General features: G+C 38.6%; 2 protein-coding genes across 3 annotated transcripts in view; one reads left to right on the forward strand and one right to left on the reverse strand.

The window, feature by feature from the left end:
• Window positions 1-8,948, forward strand: part of si:dkey-204f11.64 (uncharacterized protein LOC100537752 homolog) — a 16,135-nt gene extending 7,187 nt beyond the window's left edge. The window contains exons 2-3 of the mRNA XM_017436787.3: window positions 2,477-2,603; window positions 8,205-8,948. Of these exons, the coding sequence (XP_017292276.1) occupies window positions 2,477-2,602 (126 nt within the window). The 3' untranslated portion in view covers window position 2,603; window positions 8,205-8,948. The remainder of the gene's footprint in view (window positions 1-2,476; window positions 2,604-8,204) is intronic.
• Window positions 8,949-13,509: 4,561 nt separating this feature from the next.
• On the reverse strand, window positions 13,510-22,023 carry LOC112451427 (putative DMBT1-like protein). Of its 2 annotated transcripts, XM_037978514.1 has the most exons (9): window positions 21,727-22,023; window positions 21,555-21,645; window positions 21,275-21,379; window positions 19,660-19,704; window positions 19,527-19,562; window positions 19,125-19,436; window positions 18,006-18,299; window positions 15,735-16,058; window positions 13,510-14,448 (listed from the first exon to the last, which is right to left on the reverse strand). In XM_037978514.1, the coding sequence occupies exons 4-9, from the start codon at window positions 19,700-19,702 to the stop codon at window positions 14,261-14,263; spliced, it is 1,197 nt and encodes a 398-aa protein (XP_037834442.1). In that variant the 5' UTR covers window positions 19,703-19,704; window positions 21,275-21,379; window positions 21,555-21,645; window positions 21,727-22,023; the 3' UTR covers window positions 13,510-14,260. The 2 variants fall into 2 exon arrangements, with proteins under 2 accessions (XP_037834442.1, XP_037834443.1); XM_037978515.1 differs by lacking the exons at window positions 21,275-21,379; window positions 21,555-21,645; window positions 21,727-22,023 and having other exon boundaries at window positions 13,510-14,668; window positions 19,660-19,756.
• Between the last annotated feature and the right edge of the window lie 1,583 nt (window positions 22,024-23,606).

Genomic DNA, 23,606 nt, shown 5'->3' on the forward strand with positions numbered 1-23,606 from the left:
GACTCCGTGCTATCGCATCTGCAGAAACTTTTTGGTGACTGTTTTGACCCTGGACTGGAGCTTTAAGAATTTGGTCCAGATCTCAATGCTGTAGGTTTTATTTGTGCTTCTGTCTCTATATAAACACAGAGTCACGTTAGTCACAGTCTGTGAGAGTCGCGTGCAGTCTGTGCAGCCGTCTGGTGGGAACACGCAGCGCAGTGGCAGGGCCGGAAAGTGGGGGGGCCAATGGCCCCCTGGCCCCAGTGGTTCCGGCGCCTATGCCGAGAGCGCACATATTCGATTTGCAAGCAGGATTTCATCTCTTGCCTTCAAAACTTTTAATGCTTGCACTCAAAACTTCTGCTCTCTTTCAAATGCTCTCTTTTCTCTCTCTCAAAACTTCTGCTCTCTTACCAATATTTTCTTTTCTCTCTCAAATCTTTGTGTTTGCGCTCAGATTTTCTCCTAGCGCGCAAAACTTCTCTGTCTCTCTCATGGATCGGATGGGCTTGCAAACCTCTCTGCTCGCTCGCGGATTTTTTCTGCTTTCTCGCGGATTTGAGCACTGTCGCCTAGCAACCGTTCCAGCCAATAGAATGACAGTGTTCCTCTGGGTGCGCTTGATATTTTCTAGTGGGTGTGCTGGTGCGGCTACATTGTGGCATCTGTTTTTCCTGGGCTGCTCACTAGATGTAGGGAGAAACGACTTCAGCTTTCAGCTCAGTGTTATAACGTTCCGTCATGACATGCTTTCAAAAGAATGGCCTTTGAATTTGTTTTTTTTTTTCATGTTAGTGATTTTCTGGCTGGTCAAAACATAAAGAGAACTTAAGGAGAACTTTGGCCATATGGGCTGCGACCAATAGCTTTGCATTCACAACAGACAGCAGGTCCGTGTTCTCTACGTTAGTAAATAACAGCCCAGCAACATCTCCAGCTGCTATTGATCGCTAACAGCCCACTGATGTGAGGCAGGAGTATGGAGTTCCTTTAGTGCGAAAAATATGTTTGTGTCTATGTAAGGCATGTATGTAGCATGCTATGTATATGTTAGGTGATATGTAAAGTGATATGTTAGGTGATATGTAAAGTGATATGTAAGGTGATATGTAAAGTGTATATGTATTGAGGTTTGAAAACGCAGATCCGATCTGTGAGAGAGAGAAAGAAGTTTTGCAAGCGAGGAGAAAATTTGAGCGCAAACAAAAAGATCTGAGAGAGAAAAGAGAATATTTGAAAGAGAGCAGAAGTTTTGAGTGCAAGCGTTAAAAGTTTTAAAGGCAAGAGATGAAATCCTGCTTGCAAATCCAATATGTGCGCTCTTGGATAAAGGCAGAATTCTCCCTCCATAGTTTAGGAGATCTCAGTGTATTTTCAAGGACACAATTTTTGTAAATAAAAGTTAAGTATTTTGAAAAGTTAGGTGCTATGAATTCGGTTGTATCTATCTCCTAAATGAGCTGAAAGTTTTGATATATTAGTCAGTCCCTCCAGGATTTCGCGGGCATTTTTTGTGATTGTTTTTTGTGATTGCATTTTCCTAAAAGTTGCGGTGAAAAGTTGCGATTTTTTTTTTTTTTACTAAAATCAATAAAAAACCATAACTTTTAATATATAAACCAAAAATACTTACTAGTTTTGTAAGATAATTACCAACAAACATTGACATTATCAAAAGGTGCTTTATTTGAGAACTTTGATAGCTTATAAACTGACATTCATGACCATTTCTGGATTGTCCCTCGTCTGCCGCTCTCCTCACGTTTTGCAGACACAAAGTGTTTGTCGATGTGTTTATGTTCGATGATTAAACTGCAGGACGTGCAATACAGCTTCCCCCACACTCTCGTGCAGCTGGGTAGGAAACTGGTTTGCGACCGCAGTGAAGTTAGCTTTAAGTTGGATATTGGATATTTGCGCTCCGCGGAGTTAGCTCACGGCTGACCTGAAACAGGAGTGCTAATGTTGGCCAGCCGTTCTCTGCTGGCCCCTTCTCTCAAGTGCAGCGGTTCACTTAGGGATGGCTAAATCAGCCGTGAGCTAGACGCCGCTAACTCCGCTGAGCGCGAATATCCATTATCCAACTTAAAACTAACTTCACTGCGGTCTTTTGCTTTGTGGGCAAATGTGAAGCATTAGCGCACATTTTGGCTTTGGTCGCTGCTCCTGCATGCTCCCGGCATTCTGATGTTAACAGGATGTGACGTCACATCTCTTCTTCGTGAGTTATTTGGGGTTATTTTGGTTAAAGTTGCGGGAAAGTTGCGGTGTTTTGGGCAAAGTTGCGATTCCGCGGGTTTGCTTGATTTTGCGTTAATAGTTGCGATCGCAACATCGCAAAATCCTGGAAGGTCTGATTAGTGGCTGAAATAGCACTAAGTATGCAGAAGTAGTTAAACTGCAAAAATGTATAAAAAAACCCAGATGGTAACAGTAAAACAATAGTTAACTAATAATAAATGTTTAATTCTCTCCTGTTTTTGAATTTTTCCAGGTTTCTCAGGCTGCTGCAGAACTGAAGACATTCTGTTTGCAGAATGCTCAAAAAGACCCACTCCTGAATGGGGTACCCTCAAGTGATAATCCATTCAGGCCTCCCAAGTCATGTGTCCTTCTCTGAGGTGTGAGCGATGCTCTGTTTTTTATCTCTCTGTTTATAATCTCCTAAAAGGTTTTCTTCTCTTTGTGTCTGATCATTTTTATGACCTGCCACCAAAACTCAATTTTACAGTTATTGACCTAAAATTTGGTTTGGTAGTAGATGAGACTCATCCTCAACACATATTCTGGGCACTAACAGATTTCCCAAGATCTTTAAAAATTATGCCATTACCTATTTGTAGACAGCTCTGTCTGTCAGTTAGCAAAATATTTCATAAACCACTCCACAGATTTGAATGAAACATTCAGAAAATAAGTGTCTGTCCCACAACTAATTAACTTTAGGAGCCAAAACCAATTCAAGATGGCTGCCACAGCCAACTGACCTTTAAAAACACAAATATGAAAGTTCATGAATATTATGTGAAAATTTGGTGTGGTGTAGAAGAGAGTGATTCACAACACATTCTCCAAATGCTACTTATTGCATAAGATCTTTGCTTTCAACTTTGCCAATACCTCTTGAACCACTGAGTGGATTTTAATAAAACTTAAAAAAAAAGATTGTTGGTTATACATCTAAAACTGATTAACTTGTGCAGTCAAACTAATTAAAGATGGTTGCCACAGTTATTCAACATTAGCCAACACAAAAATGGCTCTATCTCAGTCAGTTTTACAGAAATTGTGCTAAAATTTGGAGTGGTAGTTGCTGAGAGTCATTCACAACAAATACTCTGAGCATGACAACTCACAGTATTGCATGAGATTGCACATGCTGTTATTTTCAAGGTTTCAAATTTTAAGATTTGACGAAAATTGCTACAACTCCAGGGTTTCCCCCAGAAAAGAGGCTAAGCATGTTGATAGGTGGCATCGGCTGATCGCCAGCCGACCGTGATTTAGTAAAAAAGTATGATTAAAGTTGACAATAAAGTTGAAAATATGGCTATTTATTATGTGATATTGTAAGATATGTGTCAGATATTTACACAACTACAGTTTTGTGAAAAAGGCACTTTTGTTACACTTTTTAAACAAAAATGCAATTAAAATGAATACAACTTGATTGACAAGCCATTAGAGATGTTATATTTTACTTATTGGTTGGTTTATTCATTTTAGTCAGTGTAAAGTACACTGCTGAAAAAAAGGGAACACTCAAATAACACATCTTAGATCTGAATGAATGAAATATTCTCATTAAATACTTCGTTCTGTACAAAGTTGAATGTGCTGACAACAAAATCACACAATAAATTTTATTTCCATTGATGATTTTTTTAACCAATGGAGGCCTGGATTTGGAGTCACGCACAAAATTAAAGTGGAAAAACACTACAGGCTGATCCAACGCTGATGTAATGTCCTTAAAACACGTCAAAATGAGTCTCAGTATTGTGTGTGGCCTCCATGTGCCTGTATGACCTCCCTACAATTCCTGGGCAAGCTCCTGATGAGGTGGCGGATGGTCTCCTGAGGGGTCTCCTCCCAGATCTGGACTAAAGCATCCGCCAACTCCTGGACAGTCTGTGGTGCAATGTGACGTTGGTGGATGGAGCGAAACATGATGTCCCAGATGTGCACAATCGGATTCAGGTCTGGGGAATGAGCGGGCCAGTCCATAGTTTCAATGCCTTCATCTTGCAGGAACTGCTGACACACTCCAGCCACATGAGGTCTAGCATTGTCCTGCATGAGGGATCTGAGGATCTCATCTCGGTACCTAATGGCAGTCATGCTACCTCTGGTGAGCACATGGAGGGCTGTGCAGCCCTCCAAAGAAATGCCACCCCACACCATTACTGACCCACTACCAAACCGGTCATGCTGAAGGATGTTGCAGGCAGCAGATCGCTCTCCACGGCGTCTCCAGACCCTGTCACGTCTGGCATATGTGCTCAGTATGAACCTGCTTTCATCTGTGAAGAGAACAGGGTGCCAGTGGCGAATTTGCCAATCCCGGTGTTCTCTGGCAAATGCCAAGCGTCCTGTACGGTGTTGGGCTGTGAGCACACCCCCCATCTGTGGATGTGGGGCCCTCATACCATTTGTGCAGACACATCCACATTTGTAGCCTGCTGGAGATCATTTTGCAGGGCTCTAGCAGTGCTCCTCCTGTTCCTCCTTGCACAAAGGCGGAGGTAGTGGTCCTGCTGCTGGGTTGTTGCCCTCCTACGGCCTCCTCCACGTCTCCTGGTTTACTGGCCCATCTCCTGGTAGTGCCTCCAGCCTCTGGACACTACGCTGACAAACACAGCAAACCTTCTTGCCACAGCTCACATTGATGTGCCATCCTGGATGAGCTGCACTACCTGAGCCTCTTGTGTGGGTTGGAGTCTGTCCCATGCTACCACGAGTGTGAAAGCACCACCGACATTCAAAAGTGACCAAAACATCAGCCAGAAAACATAGGTACCGAGAAGTGGTCTGTGGTCCCCACCTGCAGAACCACTCCTTTATTGAGTGTCTTGCTAATTGCCAATAATTTCCACCTGTTGCCTATTCCATTTGCACAACAGCATGTGACATTGATTGCCAATCAGTATTGCTTCCTAAGTTGACAGTTTGATTTTACAGAAGTTTGATTTACTTGGAGTTATATTGTATTGTTTAAGTGTTCCCTTTATTTTTTTTTGAGCAGTGTATTTATATTATTTACTGTTTGCTTTTGCTTTTTTGTGCTGCCATCTCAATGCTTGTTTGATGATGGAGCAAGCCAATATGTACGTTCAGCACATCTTGCCTATACGTCGTACAAGGAGCTTCAATGAAGACCCCAAAAAAGTGGTCCACAAAGAAGGTGTTGAGAGAATTTCAAGGATTGCTGCTTTTAGTTTAATCACACCAAGAAGAAACAATCTTGTCTTTATGGACTTAAACAGAATAAACAACAAAAAGAGAGGATCCATAAAAATGTTTTCACATACATTGACATAGGTTTTTGATTTGTTTTGGGCTTTTTTTCTTAAAAAATGTCTTTCACTGTCTTTCAATGCACACCAGTCATTGGTTCTCGCGCACCAGTCATTCGGTCTCACGCGGGTCATACATTTGCGCAGAGGTAATTGGCTATCGCGTGCCGGTCATGTGGTCTTGTGTGTGGGTCTGTACGTAGAGCTTTTGTCCACTTTGGCGCTTCATAATCCTCTGACTTCGAAAAAAAAGGAGTCCAACATCTTTTCACTCTTTCTCCATGACATGTTGTATGTGTAGTAGGTGCTACTGTGTAAAGAGGTAGAGAAAGGTAGCGGTTTTGGGGGTGTGGGTGGAAAAAAATGTATAAAAAATTACGTATTTTACAATAAACAAGCGGAGCTTAGCCTGGCAGCGGGGACAATAAAGCCTGGCGGCGTGCCAGGCTTATAATACACTGGGGAAAACCCTGAACTCTGTTATTTCTTAACAAAAGATGATAGTTGAAAACTCAATATGCATTAATACAAGGAATGCTAGACCTTTAATGTTCTTTGTATCTGTCTTGGAGTATGATGATCTTGAACAGTCCAAAGCTTTTTCTCTCATTTTTCTGGACATTATTGTTTGACAATAACCCACCTCAGTAAGGCTAAAAACCTGAAGCTTCAGCCCTCCTGCATCAACATTATTGAAACAAAACTCAGTGCATGTTCACATGTTGAGTACATATTGTGCCATGGGACTTTTTGATTTGCCATAAATTGTTGTAACTTCCTGTCTGACAGTTTGTCAGACCTGTACTTCAGTTTGTAGATGAAGACATTGTTGCACGGCATCATGTGTGGTTTAAAACAGATCAGCTGTTTGTACAGAGCTGCTCATGAGCTTTAGAAATGTCTGGAAATCTCTAAAAGATGTTGTTGTATGAGTAACATAGTGTGATGAGCTTCTTTCTCATCTTTCATCAAAAATATAAATGGGAAAAAGAAAGTCCACCCTTTTTCAGTTCTGGGCTTTTATATCTTAGAAGATAACAAAAATGATCTTATTTTTAACCTTACTCTACAAAAACACAACATATTCCACTGTCATTATTTATTAAACATAAATAAATAAAGTCAAAAGGGAAAAGCTGGGAGTGGAAAAACTGTCTACCTCATGATCCAGCAGCTTGTAGAATCTCCTTTAACAAACAATAACTTTAGTGGTTTTGTGTTTGACTTTATCAGTCTCTCACATAGTTGTGAAGGAATTTTGTCCCACTCTTCTTTCTAATGTTGTCTCAGTTCATTGAGGTTTGCACACATTCACTAGTGCATAGTTTGGTGAATTTTGAAGTGATGTTCTGTTTAATAGTGATCATTACTCAGTACCTCATCAGCCATGATATCAGTCAGCAAGCATGGAGTAAGGAGAAAGAGGCAGGTCTTCCTCTAGGCGAGGCTAATGGCTAACCAAACGAGGTCTTGAATCAGTTTTTTTTTTTTTTTTTTTTTCAAAAACAACATACTGGTGTGAAAGAATGCTACACTGACTAATATTAAATCTTTACAAATTTGCATGAAATCATTTGTTTAGTTTATCACTGTTTTATCAACTGTACAACCGTGTTACTATGCTAATATATGTGTGCTGAGCATAGGCTGTATATAGCCAGGGGTGCTGAGGATGCTGAATGAATCAGTTCACCATGAATTGAATAAACCTTTGGACTGACTAGAAGTGCTGATCAGGCTGACTGATACATTCAACAGCCTCAGTACTATCAACATACACGGTTATCTAAGATCTGCACACGTACATTCTCGTAGTAACACAGATGTTCGGTTACGAAGACGGTGACAAACTAAACAAATGGTGTCATGCATAAGTTTAGAGCTTTACTATTAGCTAATGTAGCGTTCACTAACACAAGTTTGTTGTTCTTGAGAAAGAGTTGTTTATAAACTTGAAAAGTAATGAAGAACTGGATCTTGTTTGGCTAGCCATTAGCCTAGCCTGGAGAAAGACTTTGTCCTTTTTTCCATACTTTGTGCTCTATGACTGATGTCACAGCTGTAAAGTATTAACTATCGATTACTATTTGACAGAACATCATTTCAAAAATGACTAGGCTATTGTTTTACAGTCCCACTACAGTATTTTAATCAGGTTTAGGTCTGGACTTTGACTGGAGCATTGCAACACCTTGGTTTGTCTCTTTTTGAGCTTTTCTGTTGTAGATTAACTTCTGTGTTTGGAATCATTGTTCTGTTGCTTTGTGACCCAGTTTGGTCCAAGCTTCAGCTGTGAGACAGATGGCCTCACATTTGACTCTAGAATCCTTTGGTCTATAGAGGAGTTCATGGTTGACTCAATGACCAGGTCCCATGGCTGCAAAACAAGCCCAAATAATCACACCTCCACTGCTGTGTTTGACCATTTGTAAGAGGTTTTTGTGCTGGTATACTGTTTGGTTTTCTCCAAACATGTTGCTGTGCATTATGGGTAAACATATCTTCTTTGGTCTCATCTGTCCAAAGGATATTATTCCAGAGGTCTTGTGGTTCACGCAGATAAAACTTTACAAATCTAAGCCGTGCTGCCATGTTCTTTTAAGAGAGAAGAGGCTTTCTCCTGTAGTCCTTTTAAACAAACCATACTTGCCCCTGTTCTAACTGCTCTCTTGTGACCTTTAACCTTTTCTTTTTGCACCCCTTCAGGGAACAGGGAAGATGGATCCAATGTGAACAAACAGTCCTTTACAGGAGATGTATCTCCTGCAGAAAGAGCAGATTAATGCCTGTGAATTCACAAAGTGCCTCACTGCTGTTGATGATAAACATGAGACTACATGAATGTCCACCGACCCTACAGCTGATAACAAAAACAGAAATGAAAAATATCTTTATATCAGATTGAGTTTTTTTTAAACAATTTCCAGAATCCAATTAAAAATTATTATTAATTCAACTGTTTTTTTCTTCATGTTTCAAATGCAGAAATATTACTTTATAAAGATGTAACATTGCAAGAAGTTGTTTTTTTCCTATAGTTTGGTGTCCCTTTTTCAAACCAACATTGTAGCTGGTTATTCTTGTGACTATTTCCCATTAAATGTTAACTTGGTTTTAATTTTAACTAATCAGAGAAGAATGGAAATTATTTTGATGTATTTTAGGCAATTTTCCTGTTTTTTTTTTTTTTGTATTTTTGGGCTTAGTGTTTGTTGTTTGTCTTTGTTCTTAAACATTATGATATGAATATCACATTTTTGGACTGTTAGCTAAATTGAACATTTAATTCCATTTCCAAAAAATCAAAAACCATAGTTCAGTCCTGTTGACACTGTTTTGTTAATCTCTGTGCTATTTTTCTCTTAGCTTTGCTTCAATCTGTAGCTCACCTTCAATGATATTATCAAGTTATTTGTTTAATATGCAACATAAATTATTAGCAATCATGTATTTGTCTTGCTTTGTTTTTTCTTGGTGCATTTCAATGTTTTCTTCTTTTACTCTTACTAGTGGATAATTTACAGTACTATAGATGTTTGATTTGTCTTATCTCGTACTACTTTTGTCCAGTTTATACACACTCTGCACAGTATGTTTTCAATCAGGTACAAGGATGAAAACAGTTAAAAAGTGTGTGCATGGGTTTGACTGTTAGCAAAATATTATGAACAACAGGATGAATTTGAATAAAACTCAGAAAATAATCATCAGATGTACCTCTACAACTGATTAACTTTTGAAGTCAGACTGATTTAAGATTAGCTAACTGAACTTGGAGAGCACAGAAATATCTGAAATTCAGTTTTATATTTAAAATTTTGTGTGGTAGTAGCTGAGACTGATCCCTAACATATTCTGAGCACTAACAGGTTGCACAAGATCATTGTTTAAAATATTGCCATTAACTATTTTGTGTCAATTTTGTCTATCTGTTAGCAAAATATTTCATAAACCACTGGACAAACTGCATTGAAACCGTAAGAAAATTATCATTGGATTTACATCTACAACTCATTAACCTTTGGCACCAACCCAATTCAAGATGACTATCACAGCCTACTGATCTAAGAAAGATAATTAGTGAATTTTACAGATACAGGCACAAATGACATTTTTTCCCTTTTGTTAAAGAAAGAAAAACGATCCATAAAAAAATTGAAACTGATAAAAGTAATTAAAAATATAAATACTGAAAATCAACAAATGAAAATCAGATATTGCTAACAAAGCTGGCCTTGACAAAAAGCATAGAACCCCTAGAAAAGATTGAAAATAATTGTCCACAGAAACATGCTAAACTCTGGTGAGTCCTGTAATCAGCATCACAGGTGTCTTCAGTCTTTTAATCAGTCAGTCTGCCTGTTGCCTGTTGAGGGTGAAAAGTAGTCACAGGGCTGTTTGGTATCATCAGCCTTTACCATGATTGCTCATGTCAAGATGCTGTTAATTGGTTACAATCATACAATCGTTCTACAACAATGTATATAGAAGCTGAGCTCTCTGGACTTTAATACACCATTCTGTAACTGGATCCTGGACTCTCTTACAGACAGACCACAGTCAGTGAGTGATAGGGAAGAGAACCTCACACTGGGCACCAGCTCCCCCCAGGGCTGTGTGCTCAGCCCTCTCCTGTTCACTCTGTTGACACATGACTGCACTGCCAGGTTCAGCTCAAACCATATCATAAAGTTTGCAGATGACACAATTGTAATGAGTCTCATCAATAACGATGACTCACTGTACAGTGAGAAGGTGGAGCAACTGACTAGGTGGTGTGACAACAACCTCTCCCTGAATGTGGAAAAACCAAGGAGAGGGTTTGGACTTTAGGAGAGACAGCAATGAGCACCCCCTGCTGACCATCAGTTATACTGCTGCTGAAAGGGTCAACAGCACAAAGTTGATATCTCACTTTTACATATGCTGAAGGCATATAACAGAAGTGACAAATAAAGTGAATTTAGTCCTAGATGGTACTGCTGTACCATATGAAAGTGATCTGGGTTGGATTTGAAAAAGTTGGATCTGTCATATTCAGACTGTCATAAAAACATCAGATGTGGGGAAAAAGAAAAAAGGATTTCAGCCACTTTTGCTTGCAGTGTGAATGTAGCAGGTATTGTAATTTTATATGAAAAAATAATTGTCATTATATCATTAAAGAACATGACAGACAACCATTCAAGCTCTAAAATAAAAGAAATTTAAAATCTTAAATGAACCTTATCCAACAAAAATTTCTATTAGGCAGAGATTTAAAATTGAGGGAAATTGTTGTACTTTCTGTGATAGTGACTTAGAAGATTTGAATAATCTCCTTTTTTGTATTTCTTATTTCTTTCTTTATTTTTTGTACTCCAATCCTTCTGGAAGGACATGTGGAGCTGGCTGCAGACCGTAAGGGGGTCGTCAAATCAGCTATTGATTTTTATTTATTTAATAACGTTGATTAGGTATAAGTGTCTTGAAAGCAGATTTTGGAACATGTTTTTTTAATTGAGAAAGTCCCTTTAGTTGTACAAAAAGGAAAGACTAAGATGGCTATAAATATTAGTGTTGTGTCCTTGTCACCAGAGGGCACTGCTGTGACAGCATAGGGCAGAAGAGACTGTTATTGGGCCTGTGAGCCTCCTATACCATTTACAGTGTGGAAGAAAATATTACACAAGAACATGCTCATCATAAATGCTACTGGAGATGTAAGATGAAGTGCCATTTTACAACAGTGTTTAGGTCCAGAGGGACAATGTCTGTTCTACACACCACCAAAACAAGATACAACATTTGATGAAGCCATGGCTGCACTTGAAAGACATTTTGTCCCCAAAGTTAATGTATCGGTGTGTGGACACACATACAGACAGGTGTTTATTTTGCCAATGAAACAGGGAGCCAGGATGTTGCTGCACTAAGAGCTTTAGCTGCATTGTGTGGTTTTGGACTGATGGAAGGTGAACTAATAAGAGATCAGTTCGTTTCTAATGTTTATCTCAGTGCTGTGAAGGGTGTGTTGTTGCTGGATGAGGACCTCATGCTGGACAAAACTCTAAACATTTCTTGTCAAGTGGAAGCAGCAATTAAAAATTCTACACTGCTCTCAGCTGCAGGTACAGTCCAGCCTTCACCTGTACAGGTTGTAGATGCTGTAAATGCTAATTTTCAAAGAAAAAAAAGGAGTGTGCTCATCAAACCTGTGGACCTCCACGCCATGTTCATTATAAAGAAGAAAATCATAAAAGGCAAAATACTCAGAATACAAAAATACTGCTTGAAGCTCCATTTCTAAACATTTTGGCTTAGTTATAACCAGCTTGTGTTCAGGGATTCTGCTGAAATGATTTGAAACTCCCTTTTACAGCAATGTTTACAAATATGATCAGAGATCAGAAATAAATGTTCAAAACACCAACTGTTGTTTAAAGGATGCTTATAAAATAAACTGGCGGTATTAAGACATCTGTTTGCAGGAATAAAGACAAACCCTGTGATCTATGGAGATGAAGCATCTCTCAGCACTTTTATCTTTAACAGAAACACCACTGATATTCAGAGGAAAACATCTTGTAGTTCTTAAGTCTCTGGGAGAAAAGGTTGTGTACCTGGCTCACGAAAGACACCAGAGCATGGTTCACACGAAACAACACCTCAGAGAACTTTATTCTTTACACAGCCATGCACCCAGACAAGTTGTTTGTGACACCACACTGGTGGATTTTTCCAAATTAATGGTGGAGGATACAGAAATTAACAAGAGAATTGTCTTTTGTGGTGATTTATTATGTGCTATAGCAGGTCACAAGTTCAAAAAGAGCACAAGGAGTCTGCAAAAGTTGCAGCCGAAGTAAAATGTAAAACAAGCAGTATATATCTATCTGGGGGCTCATGATTTGTGCCGATTCAAACTCAGAACCAATCAGGTTCCAGGAAGTGCCCATAATCCAAGCATGCACAAACCCTAGAACCAATCAGCTGACAAAGAGCTTCATGGCCAATATGTGCTTGATTGCTCATATTAGAAATCATAACATGAGGACCTTATGATCCGGTAATCAAAATGAAATGTTCTTATTTAGAAGTAGTCATAATACCCTTTATATCCAAAAATATGTATGCTTTTTTCAATTATTCATAACTTTATATAATTTTGCATCCACAAATGTTGATTACTTAGCTTTCTGTGCATTGTTTTGTTCAGTGTCTTTTTCAACTTTTTTGACTCATGAATGAAATTTAAAATGTTTTTCATAGATTCATTGTCATTTTTTTTAACTTATGTGCAGTTATGGGACAGGACAGCGTTTGCGGTCCTAAGTAGATATCTACTTAGGACCGCAGACGCTGTCCTGTCATATCCCCTGTCCTGTCATATCCCCTGTTTGGGAAATTTTGTTATTCTAGGGTATTTTTGGAGAATTATTACTCATAATCAAATTAACAGTCCAATAAACTCCAGATTGACAAAAAAGAGAGAAAACAACAAAAATAAAAACACCAAGGAGGTGAATACTTTTGAACCTGTGTGCCACCTACAAATGCTGTCCCGTACACAGCTGTGTACTTGTAATTTTACCCTTTTTTTTAAAAAATTCCTGTTTCAGGAGAAAAGCTCTTCCAACTGCCATGTACTGATTATTTAACTGGAATGTTGTTGGGAGGCGCACGTGACACAACCTTGACTTTGTCAGGTGCAGTGGAGAGTGAGGCAAACCCAGAGCACAGTCTCATCGTGGTTCCAGGAAATAAATAATTTATTTTAAATAAAAAAAAAACAAAAATAAAATGCTGACAAGGTAGCAAATCCAAACTCCAACTCAAATGACCAGACAAGGCAAGACATGAAAGCGACAATGGACCAGCGAGTAATGGAGGACATGACCAGGTTTTTAAAGCAGAGGGTATTTAGGGAAAGTGGGCACAGGTGAGTGATTACAAACCAGGAGCAGGTGGAGATGGGCAAGTAAACAAGTGAGTGACTAAGGAGAAGTGAATGATAATAGGACTACGAAAACACAAGGAACAAGAACTGAACTAAGACAAGACTAAACATAAAAATAACTAAATAACAAAATAAAATAAAGAATAAACTCAAACAGAAACATGAATCAAAAACACGAAAACCCCAAATCCTGACAGACTTGAGGAGGGAAAGGACAGAAAAGATGACAACTTTGTTCACAAGAAAAAAAATAGGAACAAAATATAATTGTGAATCCTGCAAATTAGGACCTATGAGCCATCATCCTTCATGAGATCCTTCATGCATGAATATCTTTTTGTTTGAGAACCAGCAAACAGAACATCAGCAGACAAAGCAAAGTCACATCTATGAGGCAAGACAGCCTTCAGTTCACCTCTCTGAACAGTAACAGTTTTAGTTTGCTGTCAGATTTGTTGTTTTAAGAACAAGCATGTTTATCTGATAAAGAATAAAGTTGGTTGTCTGTGTCCATATCCAAGATATCCCTGTAAGTTACCCCATGAGTTTTGTGTATGCTACCCTGTAAGTTCTCTTTCAACTTTTAACTATTTACTTGCCTCAATTCTCTGTCATCTGTCTGTCTAATGTGGCCAAAAATTCAAAAGTTGGTCAAAAGTTTTGTTTTATACATGTTTAAACCAATATAACTCTGGTGATCAGTCAACAAGCTCCACAGCTTCTTCACAGAGTTGAGTTACATTCATGTAGATGTTTTCATCACAGTCCTCATCCTCTTCCTCATCTTCATCTTTTTGTTTTTCTTTACTGTTTTCCTCTACACTCAGATCATAACCTTTCCGTGATCTGAGTTAGCTCTCAGGTCCTCATAACAATTATCATCACAATTTTCATAATCATCACTCTCTTCTTCCTCTGTGGGTTTAGTTGCAGAGTCTGCTACATTTACATTCTCATAGTCCCCTTCATCATTGGCATCATGTTCATAAGCTTTCATCTGTCTCATGGCCACTGAAACACAAACAGAAAATTGTAATTTAAGAGTTGCCAAACAAATATTTATAAAACGCAACAATTGGGTTCTGATGATCATAGACTTTGATTCTGGGTGAGGTTCCTGAGCTGCTTCGTGCTTTGTCTTCTCCTGTGGAGCAGAAACATCAGTAACAAGACCAGCAGGAGTAGCAGCAGGATTCCTTGGCTATGGAGAAGACTCTCAACAGCAAAGACACTAAGAGAGAAAACATTTACATAGTTTAGCCTCAAAAACACGTAAAATTAAGTCCAAGTGTAATTTATGGTTACTTGTTTGAATAGCCAGCCCAAGCTATGTTCTTTCCACAAGCCTCTTATTTTTAACACCACTCTGACTAGAAGGTATCTATATTTCAGTGTTCAGTTGGTTTTGAGCTTAAGGTAGAAGTAGTAAAGAAGCTAAGTGTTATTTTCTTTCCATTGGATTTTAACAAAAATCATTCAGGGATACTCTCATATCCTGTTTGTGGTGCTGATGGACAGGATCTCAAGGCACAGTCAAGGATTTGGGTGTCTGGTCTGAGAACCTCTTTTTGCAGGTGATGTAGTCATGTTGGCTTCTTTAGGCCATGACCTTCAGTATGGACTGGGACAGTGTGCAACCAAGTGGGAATCAGCCTGAATCAACTCTTTAAAGTTTGAGGCCTTGGTTCTCATCTAGAAAGGGTGGAATGCTCATTTTCAGTTTAAGATATTTTTTATGGAGGAGTAGAATAGAGTGGTAGAATAGAGTGAGAGATGGCCAGGCAGATTGGGTGTTTTGTTCACCCTTTTGTATTTCTCCGTCTAGAGGTTTTCCTGGCACATCACACTAGGGTGAGAGCCTGGGAAGTTTTCGCAGGAGTTTCTGAAGAGTGTAGCTACCTAAAAGAATTGATGGATGGATGTCTACTTTGATAACTGGTTAAACTGCATTGGTTGAAGTTAACAGATCAAGTTTTTGAGGCTGAAAGTTTGACCATTTGTCTGTTTGAAATTTTCATAACCATTTAAAAAAATTAAAGAGTTAGGTTGCTGTTCAGTTTTTTTTCTCACCCAGGCCTACTTTCTTTCAGTTTCTGTTTATCATTTTAGTCTCAGTTTTCTTTTACTTAAGGCCATGTGATAAAACAACGACAAAACCAACCTGGAAAACATTTAACGCTTAGTGATTATAGCCTTCATGTTATACATTTTTTCCCTCTGAAGGTTTATGGATTATTTATTGTTTGTCATCATTCATAAACCAAACGAATAAACATTTTAAATGCAATACTACTTACATTTAATAAGCACAAAGATGTGTTCTGCCTGATCAGAAGTGAATCTTCTTGTAGACAGTGTAACCTCGTACACACAGCTGTAGTTGCCCTGGTGTTTAAACTCAGCAGCAGGGAAGTTAAAGGTGGCTGAGTTGTTGACGGCTGGTGTGGTTTCTGTCATGTTCGAGCCAGAGAAGATGAGAGAAAAAAAGCCCTGAGGATAATCAGAGTCAGTGGAGCAGCTAAAGGAAAAGCTGGAACCCATGGTAACCTCTGCACTTTTGGGACCCCAGACCAACCCTGAATCTGGATAAGTCAGGGAAAAAACAGGCCTCTGCAGACTTGCTGTAAATAAAAAAGCAGATAATTAAGATTTAATAAAAAGGATATTAGAGCTGTATATTTTGAGCACTAGTCTCAAACTTAACAAAGTAAACATTGCAAAATATTTAAATAGTGAAAGTAAAATGTTTTCTGGTGTTAGAAATTATTTAAAAACTTTTTTACAAAAATTTTGATGAAAATAAATTCTGCTAAAACTATTTTTTTATTTACTTGGGCAAACACAAACATGTAAACAAAATAAACAAGCTGAAAAACCAAATTAAAAAAGTGGTGACAGCAGCTATGTTGTATGGTTTGGGGACGGACAAAAAGACAGGAGACAGAACTGGAAATGGCACAGCTGAAGATGTTAAAGTTCTCCTTGGGAGGGACAAGGATGGATAGGATTAGGAATGAGGTCATCTGAGGTACAGCACAGGTTGAACACCTCGGAGATAAAGTTAGAGGCCAGACTGAGATGGTTTGGACATGTGCAGACAAGGGACAGTGGATATATTGGTAGAAGGATGTTAGACAGAGCCTCCAGGATTTCGCGATCGCAACTATTAACGCAAAATCAAGCAAACCCTGCAAAATTGCAACTTTTTGCAACTTTGCCCAAAACACCGCAACTTTCCCGCAACTTAACCCAATATTTATTGTTTCTAAATTGATTCGCCACCGTTTCTGCGGTCTAGTCTCTTCTTTGTGGGTTTGTGTAGTGTGGAATACAAAATAACCCCAAATAACTCATGAAGAAGACACATGACGTCACATCCTGTTAACATCAGAATGCCGGGAGCGTGCAGGAGCAGCGACCGAATGCTTCACATTTGCCCACAAAGATTTCAGTAAAGGACCGCACAAAACAGTTTCCTGTCCAGCTGCACGAGAGTGTGGGGAAGCTCTTTTGCATGTCCGGCAGTGTAATCATCAAACATAAACACAAGTCATCCATCGACAAACACTTTGTGTCTGCAAAACATGTGAGGAGAGCTGCAGACGAGGGACAATCCAGAAATGGTCATGAATGTCAGTTTATAAGCTATCAAAGTTCTCAAATAAAGCACATTTTGAGAAAGTCAATGTTTGTTGGTAATTATCTTACAAAACTAATAAGTATTTTTTGGTTTATATATTCAAAATTATAGTTTTTTATTGATTTTAGTAAAAAAAAAAAATCGCAATTTTTCATCGCAACTTTTAGGAAAATGCCTCGCGAAATCAGTCATTTTAGTCACAACAATCACAAAAAATGCCCGAGAAATCCTGGAGGGACTGGTTAGAAATGCAGTTGCCAGGAAAGAGACAAAGAGGAGATATACGGATGCAGTTAGAGAGGACATGGATGTAATTGCAGTGAGGACAGAGGACGCAGAAGACAGTTAGATGGAGGAGGATGACTAGCTGTGGAGACCACTAAAAAGGGAACAGCTGAAAGAAGAAGTAGTTCACGAAAACATTTTGTATTTACTTAATCAACAGTTAATAATCAGCATGAATTTGAGGAAACCCATGTGACCTAATATTTCAAGTAATATGCCAATCTTTTCAGCCTCGTGTCGTCTTCTCAAAGTAATTTTTAGATAAACTCTCAATGATGAATGCTCATCTAAAAGTTTTCTTAGTACAAGTGCTCTTGTGGTAGTAAAATGTTTGTAAAAACTGAAACATTTGGCAGAAACATATTTTAAAACATTTTAAAAGTGAAGGAAGTGATATGTAACATAAAAATTAACCATAGTTTCATAACACTATGTCAAATTTAATCAACTAACAAAAGCAATACAGAAAGTCTTCAAGAAAGCTTAGTGTTGATTTTATGTGTTCTGTGTTTATCTTTTTTTCTCTTTGGTGTTTTGTAATGATACCAATCTTTGGGCCCGTTAAAAGCATGAATCTTACTTTGTTTTTACATATAAATAGTAAATACAAAGTAAATTTCCACAAAACGTTTTTTTTTCTTACCAGAAACAAGGAGAGTGATCGAGTTACTAAGGGGGGAGGTGAATGTTTGACCTGAAATATTTTTTTCATACTGACACTGGTACGATCCATCATGATCAAAGTTTACTTTAAGGAGACTGAAGGTAGCAGAGTTGGAACTGGATACTTGGGCCTCTCTGAATGAGCCTGAAGTCTTCTTGAGAATAAATGCCCCTCCTAAAAGTTCAGCTGTGGTCAAACACACGATCCTAACATCCTGACCCCAGGTAACCTCACCAGCAGGATTCATGGAGATGCTGGGCATTGGGAGGCTCTCTGAAAAAAAGGTGCATGTCATTTTACTAGTAGCTTTAGCTAACCTGAGTATTTACAAGCCTAATCTTGATACATTGACACAACTTACCTACTGTCTTTCAACCACTTTGAAAAGCTTTTTCATCCCTACAACATCTTTATCCTTCTCCCTCTTCAGTTTTCTGTTTTGAACTGCCAAGAGTTTTCTTTCCTTTTCCCATCGCAGCACAAAGGTACATCAGGGAGGGTTGGCTTCAACCCCCTTCCTGTCTAAGTCCATTCAGAGCTCACATCAAGACGGCCAGAAGGTGTCTGAATCCCAGCTTGATTTATGCTTATCGTCCCCCAATTATTTATTTATTTATTTTGTTTAACAAATGTTGCAAAAACGTTTGCCACCTGATCATCAACAGACTGCAGCAACTCCTTAAATGTCTCATCTTCCAGCCACTTTAGCTGGAATTTAAATTTCCTTCTTTTGTCTCTGCTCCTGATGTTTTCATGTTTTCCCTCCAAGGTATGATCTTCCTACAACTGTCCACCGACTGCCCAGAAACAATTACTACAAGTGTTTCACATGTTACAATAATGTATATTACAGCAATAATTCATAACTGAAATACCCGGATAAATGAGTCTAGCGGAGTGATTTCCAACTTAATTTTCTTGAAAACCAAAAAATTTTTGAATGCCTCTGAGATTCAAATTGAATGCTTTTTAATGTCTTTTAAGACCTCAAATTGATCAAAATACATGTAATGACTTTTAATGTTTTTTAATGCTCCATGGAAACCCTGTATAAAATATTTTTCTTTTTTTCAAAAGAATTTAAAAACTTTTTTTTACCTGAACAGATGACACCAACATCCTCATGATGTCCACAGTTGTGGGACCCAAAATCATCGTGTTGACAACTTGTGAGAGAACTTTCCTCACCAGTACACTGAACATTATCCAGCCAGATCTGTCTGGTTCCTTCACCAAATTCCCCAGAAATCAGAGAACCAAGTGATGTTCCACAGTTCAACTGTCTACAAACCACATCAGCATCTTTAGAGTCCCAGTCATCATCACAAACTGTTCCCCAGATATTGTTATGGTAAACTTCAATCCTTCCAGAACATGGATCTGATCCAGGACCAACTAACTTGATCTGGCCTTCAAACACAAGATTTAAAATCTAAGCATTAATGTACAGCTTCAGACAATCTTTTTTTTTTATTCTGAGACTCAAGGAAATAGACTGACCTGCAGCAATTGAAGATAAGATCAAGTAAAAAGAGACTGTCGGAAAGAAAAGTGTGACTCATTTAGTTATCTAAAATCTAAAAGGTTTATTCTTAAATGATATAAGAACTTTATTGTATAAAATAAATCTTACCAAATATGAAAAAATGAAGGTTTTCCTGCTGTCTGGTCCACATGGCTGACAAAACAAAATGTAGTGTGTCATGTATCAGAACAGATGACACTTTTGTTTTCTCTGTAAAATGTGTCAGAGCGTGATGAATTCACACCTCTTTAAACTCGCTAAATAAGCGGAAACTTGAAAACCACTATTTCCTATGCGCTGCAGTTACATACTGTTCTAGTCAGTGTGGACACACCATCTCACACATTTACCTATATTTTTACTGTTTTTACAGAAAAATACTAACAGCTCTATGTGCTCCCACTTGGTTCCATACTAGGCAAACATGGTGTTGCATTCCATTGCTACACAGATTTATGTCCCTCTTAACAAGTCAAATACATACTCTATCAGTCTCCTTCTTAGGTGTTTTGAGGAAATTAAGGCCTGGATGGCACTTAACCTTTTGAATTTTATTGAAAATAAGACTGAAGAGATGGCACTACTGGGCCCTATCCTGTGGATTTAGGTTCCTTGGCCCAGTACAGCAAGCAAATGTTGAGGAAACTGGGGGTCTAATTGGATCATGAGCTCAAACTAGACAGCCAGATCAGGGCAGTCATTTAGAGCAGTTTTTATCATTTAAGGCAGCTGGTCCTCCATTGCCTGACTGCAGAGGGTCCAAAATGCTGCTGCGCAACTTTTAACTGGCACACATAAATGCTAGCACATTTCCCCCATTTTATCTTCACTCCACTGGCTACCAGTCTATTTTAGGACCCATTAAAATTATTTTATTTGCTTTTAAATCTTTAAACGGCAAGGCTCTACCCTACCTTTTTGAGCTGCTGCATCCTTACAAACCCAACCCGCTCTCTCAGATCAGCTGACCAGCTGCTCCTGAGGGTCCCAAAATCTAGGCTCAAGTTAATGTGGGATTGTGCTTTTAGTGTAGCAGCTCTTAAACTGTGGAACAAACTCCACCTTCATCTCATCTTCATGATCTGCTTTTAAAACTCTTCTTAAAACACACCTATTTTCCTTGGCTTTTAACACTTTGTAAAGAGTTGATTATACTGGATTATATTTGATTCTATTTTATTTTTCTCTTGTATAGAGTTTAGTTTTATCTGATCTCATATCTCTTACTATTTTTTGTCTTGTGTGAGTTGTGTTTTATTGTTGACTCTGTACAGCACTTTGGTCTGCTGTGGTCTTTTAAAGTACTTTACAAATAAAGGTGGACTGAATTGGAACTGAAGTTCATACATGTTCATATAAGTACTTATAAAAACACACACAAAAAGTCTTTCTGGTTCTAAACTAAAAATACCTAACAGAGCTAGTCTCAGAGTGCATTCACATAAGCCCTGTTCAGTCCACTTTAACCGAACTGTAGTTCGTTTGTCGAGAAAGTCCGGTTTGTTTGGGGAGGTGTGAATGCGCAATCAAACTCTGATGCAGACCAAAAAAAGCGAACTCTGGTCCACCTAAAAACCTAGGTCTCGGTTCGGTTGAAGTGAACTCATGAGGTGTGTGCAGCTTGAATGCATATGTGAATGCAAGTGGACCGGAGACTTCCTGCAGTAATGTGCATCTCCCTTGCAAAACCACCAGCTTCATGTTATGGAGTTGTTTTGAGTACCTCATGATTCTGTGGGCTGTGTTGTTCAGGGTGTCATCTCGTGGGAGGGTTTTTCATGGCAGTTTGACCTTAGGGAAGGGGTCAGACTAAGATGGTTTTGAAGACCTTGATTAAGAAGGACCACAGAAAACACGATAAGTTCCCTGGAATAGAAAATGCATGCCAATTCCTGGTGTCATAAACTGTCTGTAGGTACACTGAATATCACCTCACTGGTGGGAAAGAAGCCAAAGCTTGTGTTTGATGCTGAGAGACACCAACTAGATATAACTGGGCTCACCTCCACACACAGCAGCTCTACTCTACTGGCGAGGGACTGGACTCTCTCCTACACCGTATCAGGTTTGGGAGAGGTGGTGAAGGATTTGGACCTAGAATGCAGACAAAAAGAAGGAGCTCAAACCCAAAACTAATGTATTTAAAGAAACCAGAATCTAATAACAAAAACTTACTAACAGCAGAGATTACAGGGAGCACAAGAAAGGAAAGCATGAGGAGAACCAGATAGCACATTGCTACAACAACGAACCAGCCAGTAAGTGAAGCTGAGGAACAAGTTATTTGGACTGAGGGTGTTGAGGACGTAGACACAGGTGACTGATTACCAATTAGGAACAGGTGCAGATGGACGAATCAGGGTGACATGGAAAACTACTGAGGGAGAGAGAGTAATGGCACATGGAACACAAAGGGCACAGAGTGCAAAACTACACAACATAACAGGGAAAAGACAAAACACATGAATCACAACAAAAATAGAACTACAGAAAAACGAATGAAAACAATAAACTTAACACTAAAGATTATTCAGAAATTAACTCAAAAAACACAAATCCTAACACTTCAGAGATGTCCAAAGAGAGAGGCTCTTGAGCGATCTGAAATTTCTTTCCTTACTATATTCCTTTAGTTGGTTATCTGTCCGAGTGGTTATGTTTATTAACTTTTCTAATGTTTTGTGGTCCTTCATTGGTCCTACATTTGTTCGGTGAGTGATTTTACAAATAAACTTTTTAGAGCCAGCTCATTCCACTCAGTTCGAACTGCTAGAGTGCAGAAGTTCATAAACAAATCCACCACAATAAGACTGCCTTGTTTGAGATTGAATCATTTGCGGGTGGTGTCCTCCTCATGCAGGGGGTGATCAAAAACAGACCTGTACTCATTTTTAATTTCTTTACACTTTTTTGTCTGTATATATTATGTTGTGTTATTTCAAATGATTTTACTTTTTTTTTTTTTTTTTTTTTTAAAAAGCCCATCTAGGGACAAGTGCTGCGAATTAGCTGTTGCTATTGCACCATGATGCTAACATGGGACTGCTGTTTCATTCAGTTTGTCTATGTAAATGTGTGTCTGTCCCTATCAAATAAACTGAAAAATAAATAAATAAATCAAACACTTCTGTAAAATCAAGAATAAATGTGTCAAATGATAAATGCTCTATAGAAATAGTGATCAGATAAGCCCCATACCACTGTAGTGTCTTCCCCTTCAATACCAGACAATTACATCTTTTTTTTCTACATGACAAGTTGCTGTAGATCTGTTAGTGTTTTTTTTTCTTCTTACATAGCAGTGATAAAGTGAAACTGTTTAAAGCTTACAACTTTTGTACTGTTAACAATCGAAATGAGGTAAATTTACCATATACATTTCAAAAGCAACACACCACCGGCCACAATATATAAACATATCCAGATTAAAGACAAGAAAAAGGTCCCATTTTGATGGGTAGAGTAGGGTGCTGACCTCTCATGTTTTATAGCATTGTCCCTCAATAATGACTGGTACTCCTCTGACACAAACTCTGTCCCATTATCTGATCTCAGACGTTTTACTTTACTGTTCGGGACCTGCTACTGTAGCGCAGTGTGCATTCAAAACTTCTCGGTCTGTTCTTGAACTCATTGAAGGTTAGCGTTTTCCTCGTCTGAGTGACATGTACAGAAAATGAGTTGTAATTGTCCATGAGACCTTTTAACACCATTGCCGTCAGAGGTGCATCACTGAAGGTCTCTTTAGCTCTGTTTAATGCGGCCACTATCTTTTCAACATGGGCTAAATGGTCCCCTAATGCTTCCCCTTCAGCTATTAGCATATTGGTTAGCTCTGTGTATAGCCTGACAATTCGTGTCTTTTTTTCTGACTCAAAATGATGACTTAATATTTCTAGGCTTTTCTTGCTGTCATCTGGTGCTTCGTAGAGGATTAGCGTTAGCGTCTTATCATCCAAACAACCACACAGTTCTGCATACTCCAGCTAATTTTTTCTACCAATCTCAGTCGCATCTTGTGCATCAGCTCCCATTATTAACTCACTTCCAAGGAT

Source organism: Kryptolebias marmoratus, linkage group LG12 (assembly GCF_001649575.2).
Source record: "Kryptolebias marmoratus isolate JLee-2015 linkage group LG12, ASM164957v2, whole genome shotgun sequence".
In the NCBI taxonomy this organism is placed as follows: Eukaryota; Metazoa; Chordata; class Actinopteri; order Cyprinodontiformes; family Rivulidae; genus Kryptolebias; species Kryptolebias marmoratus.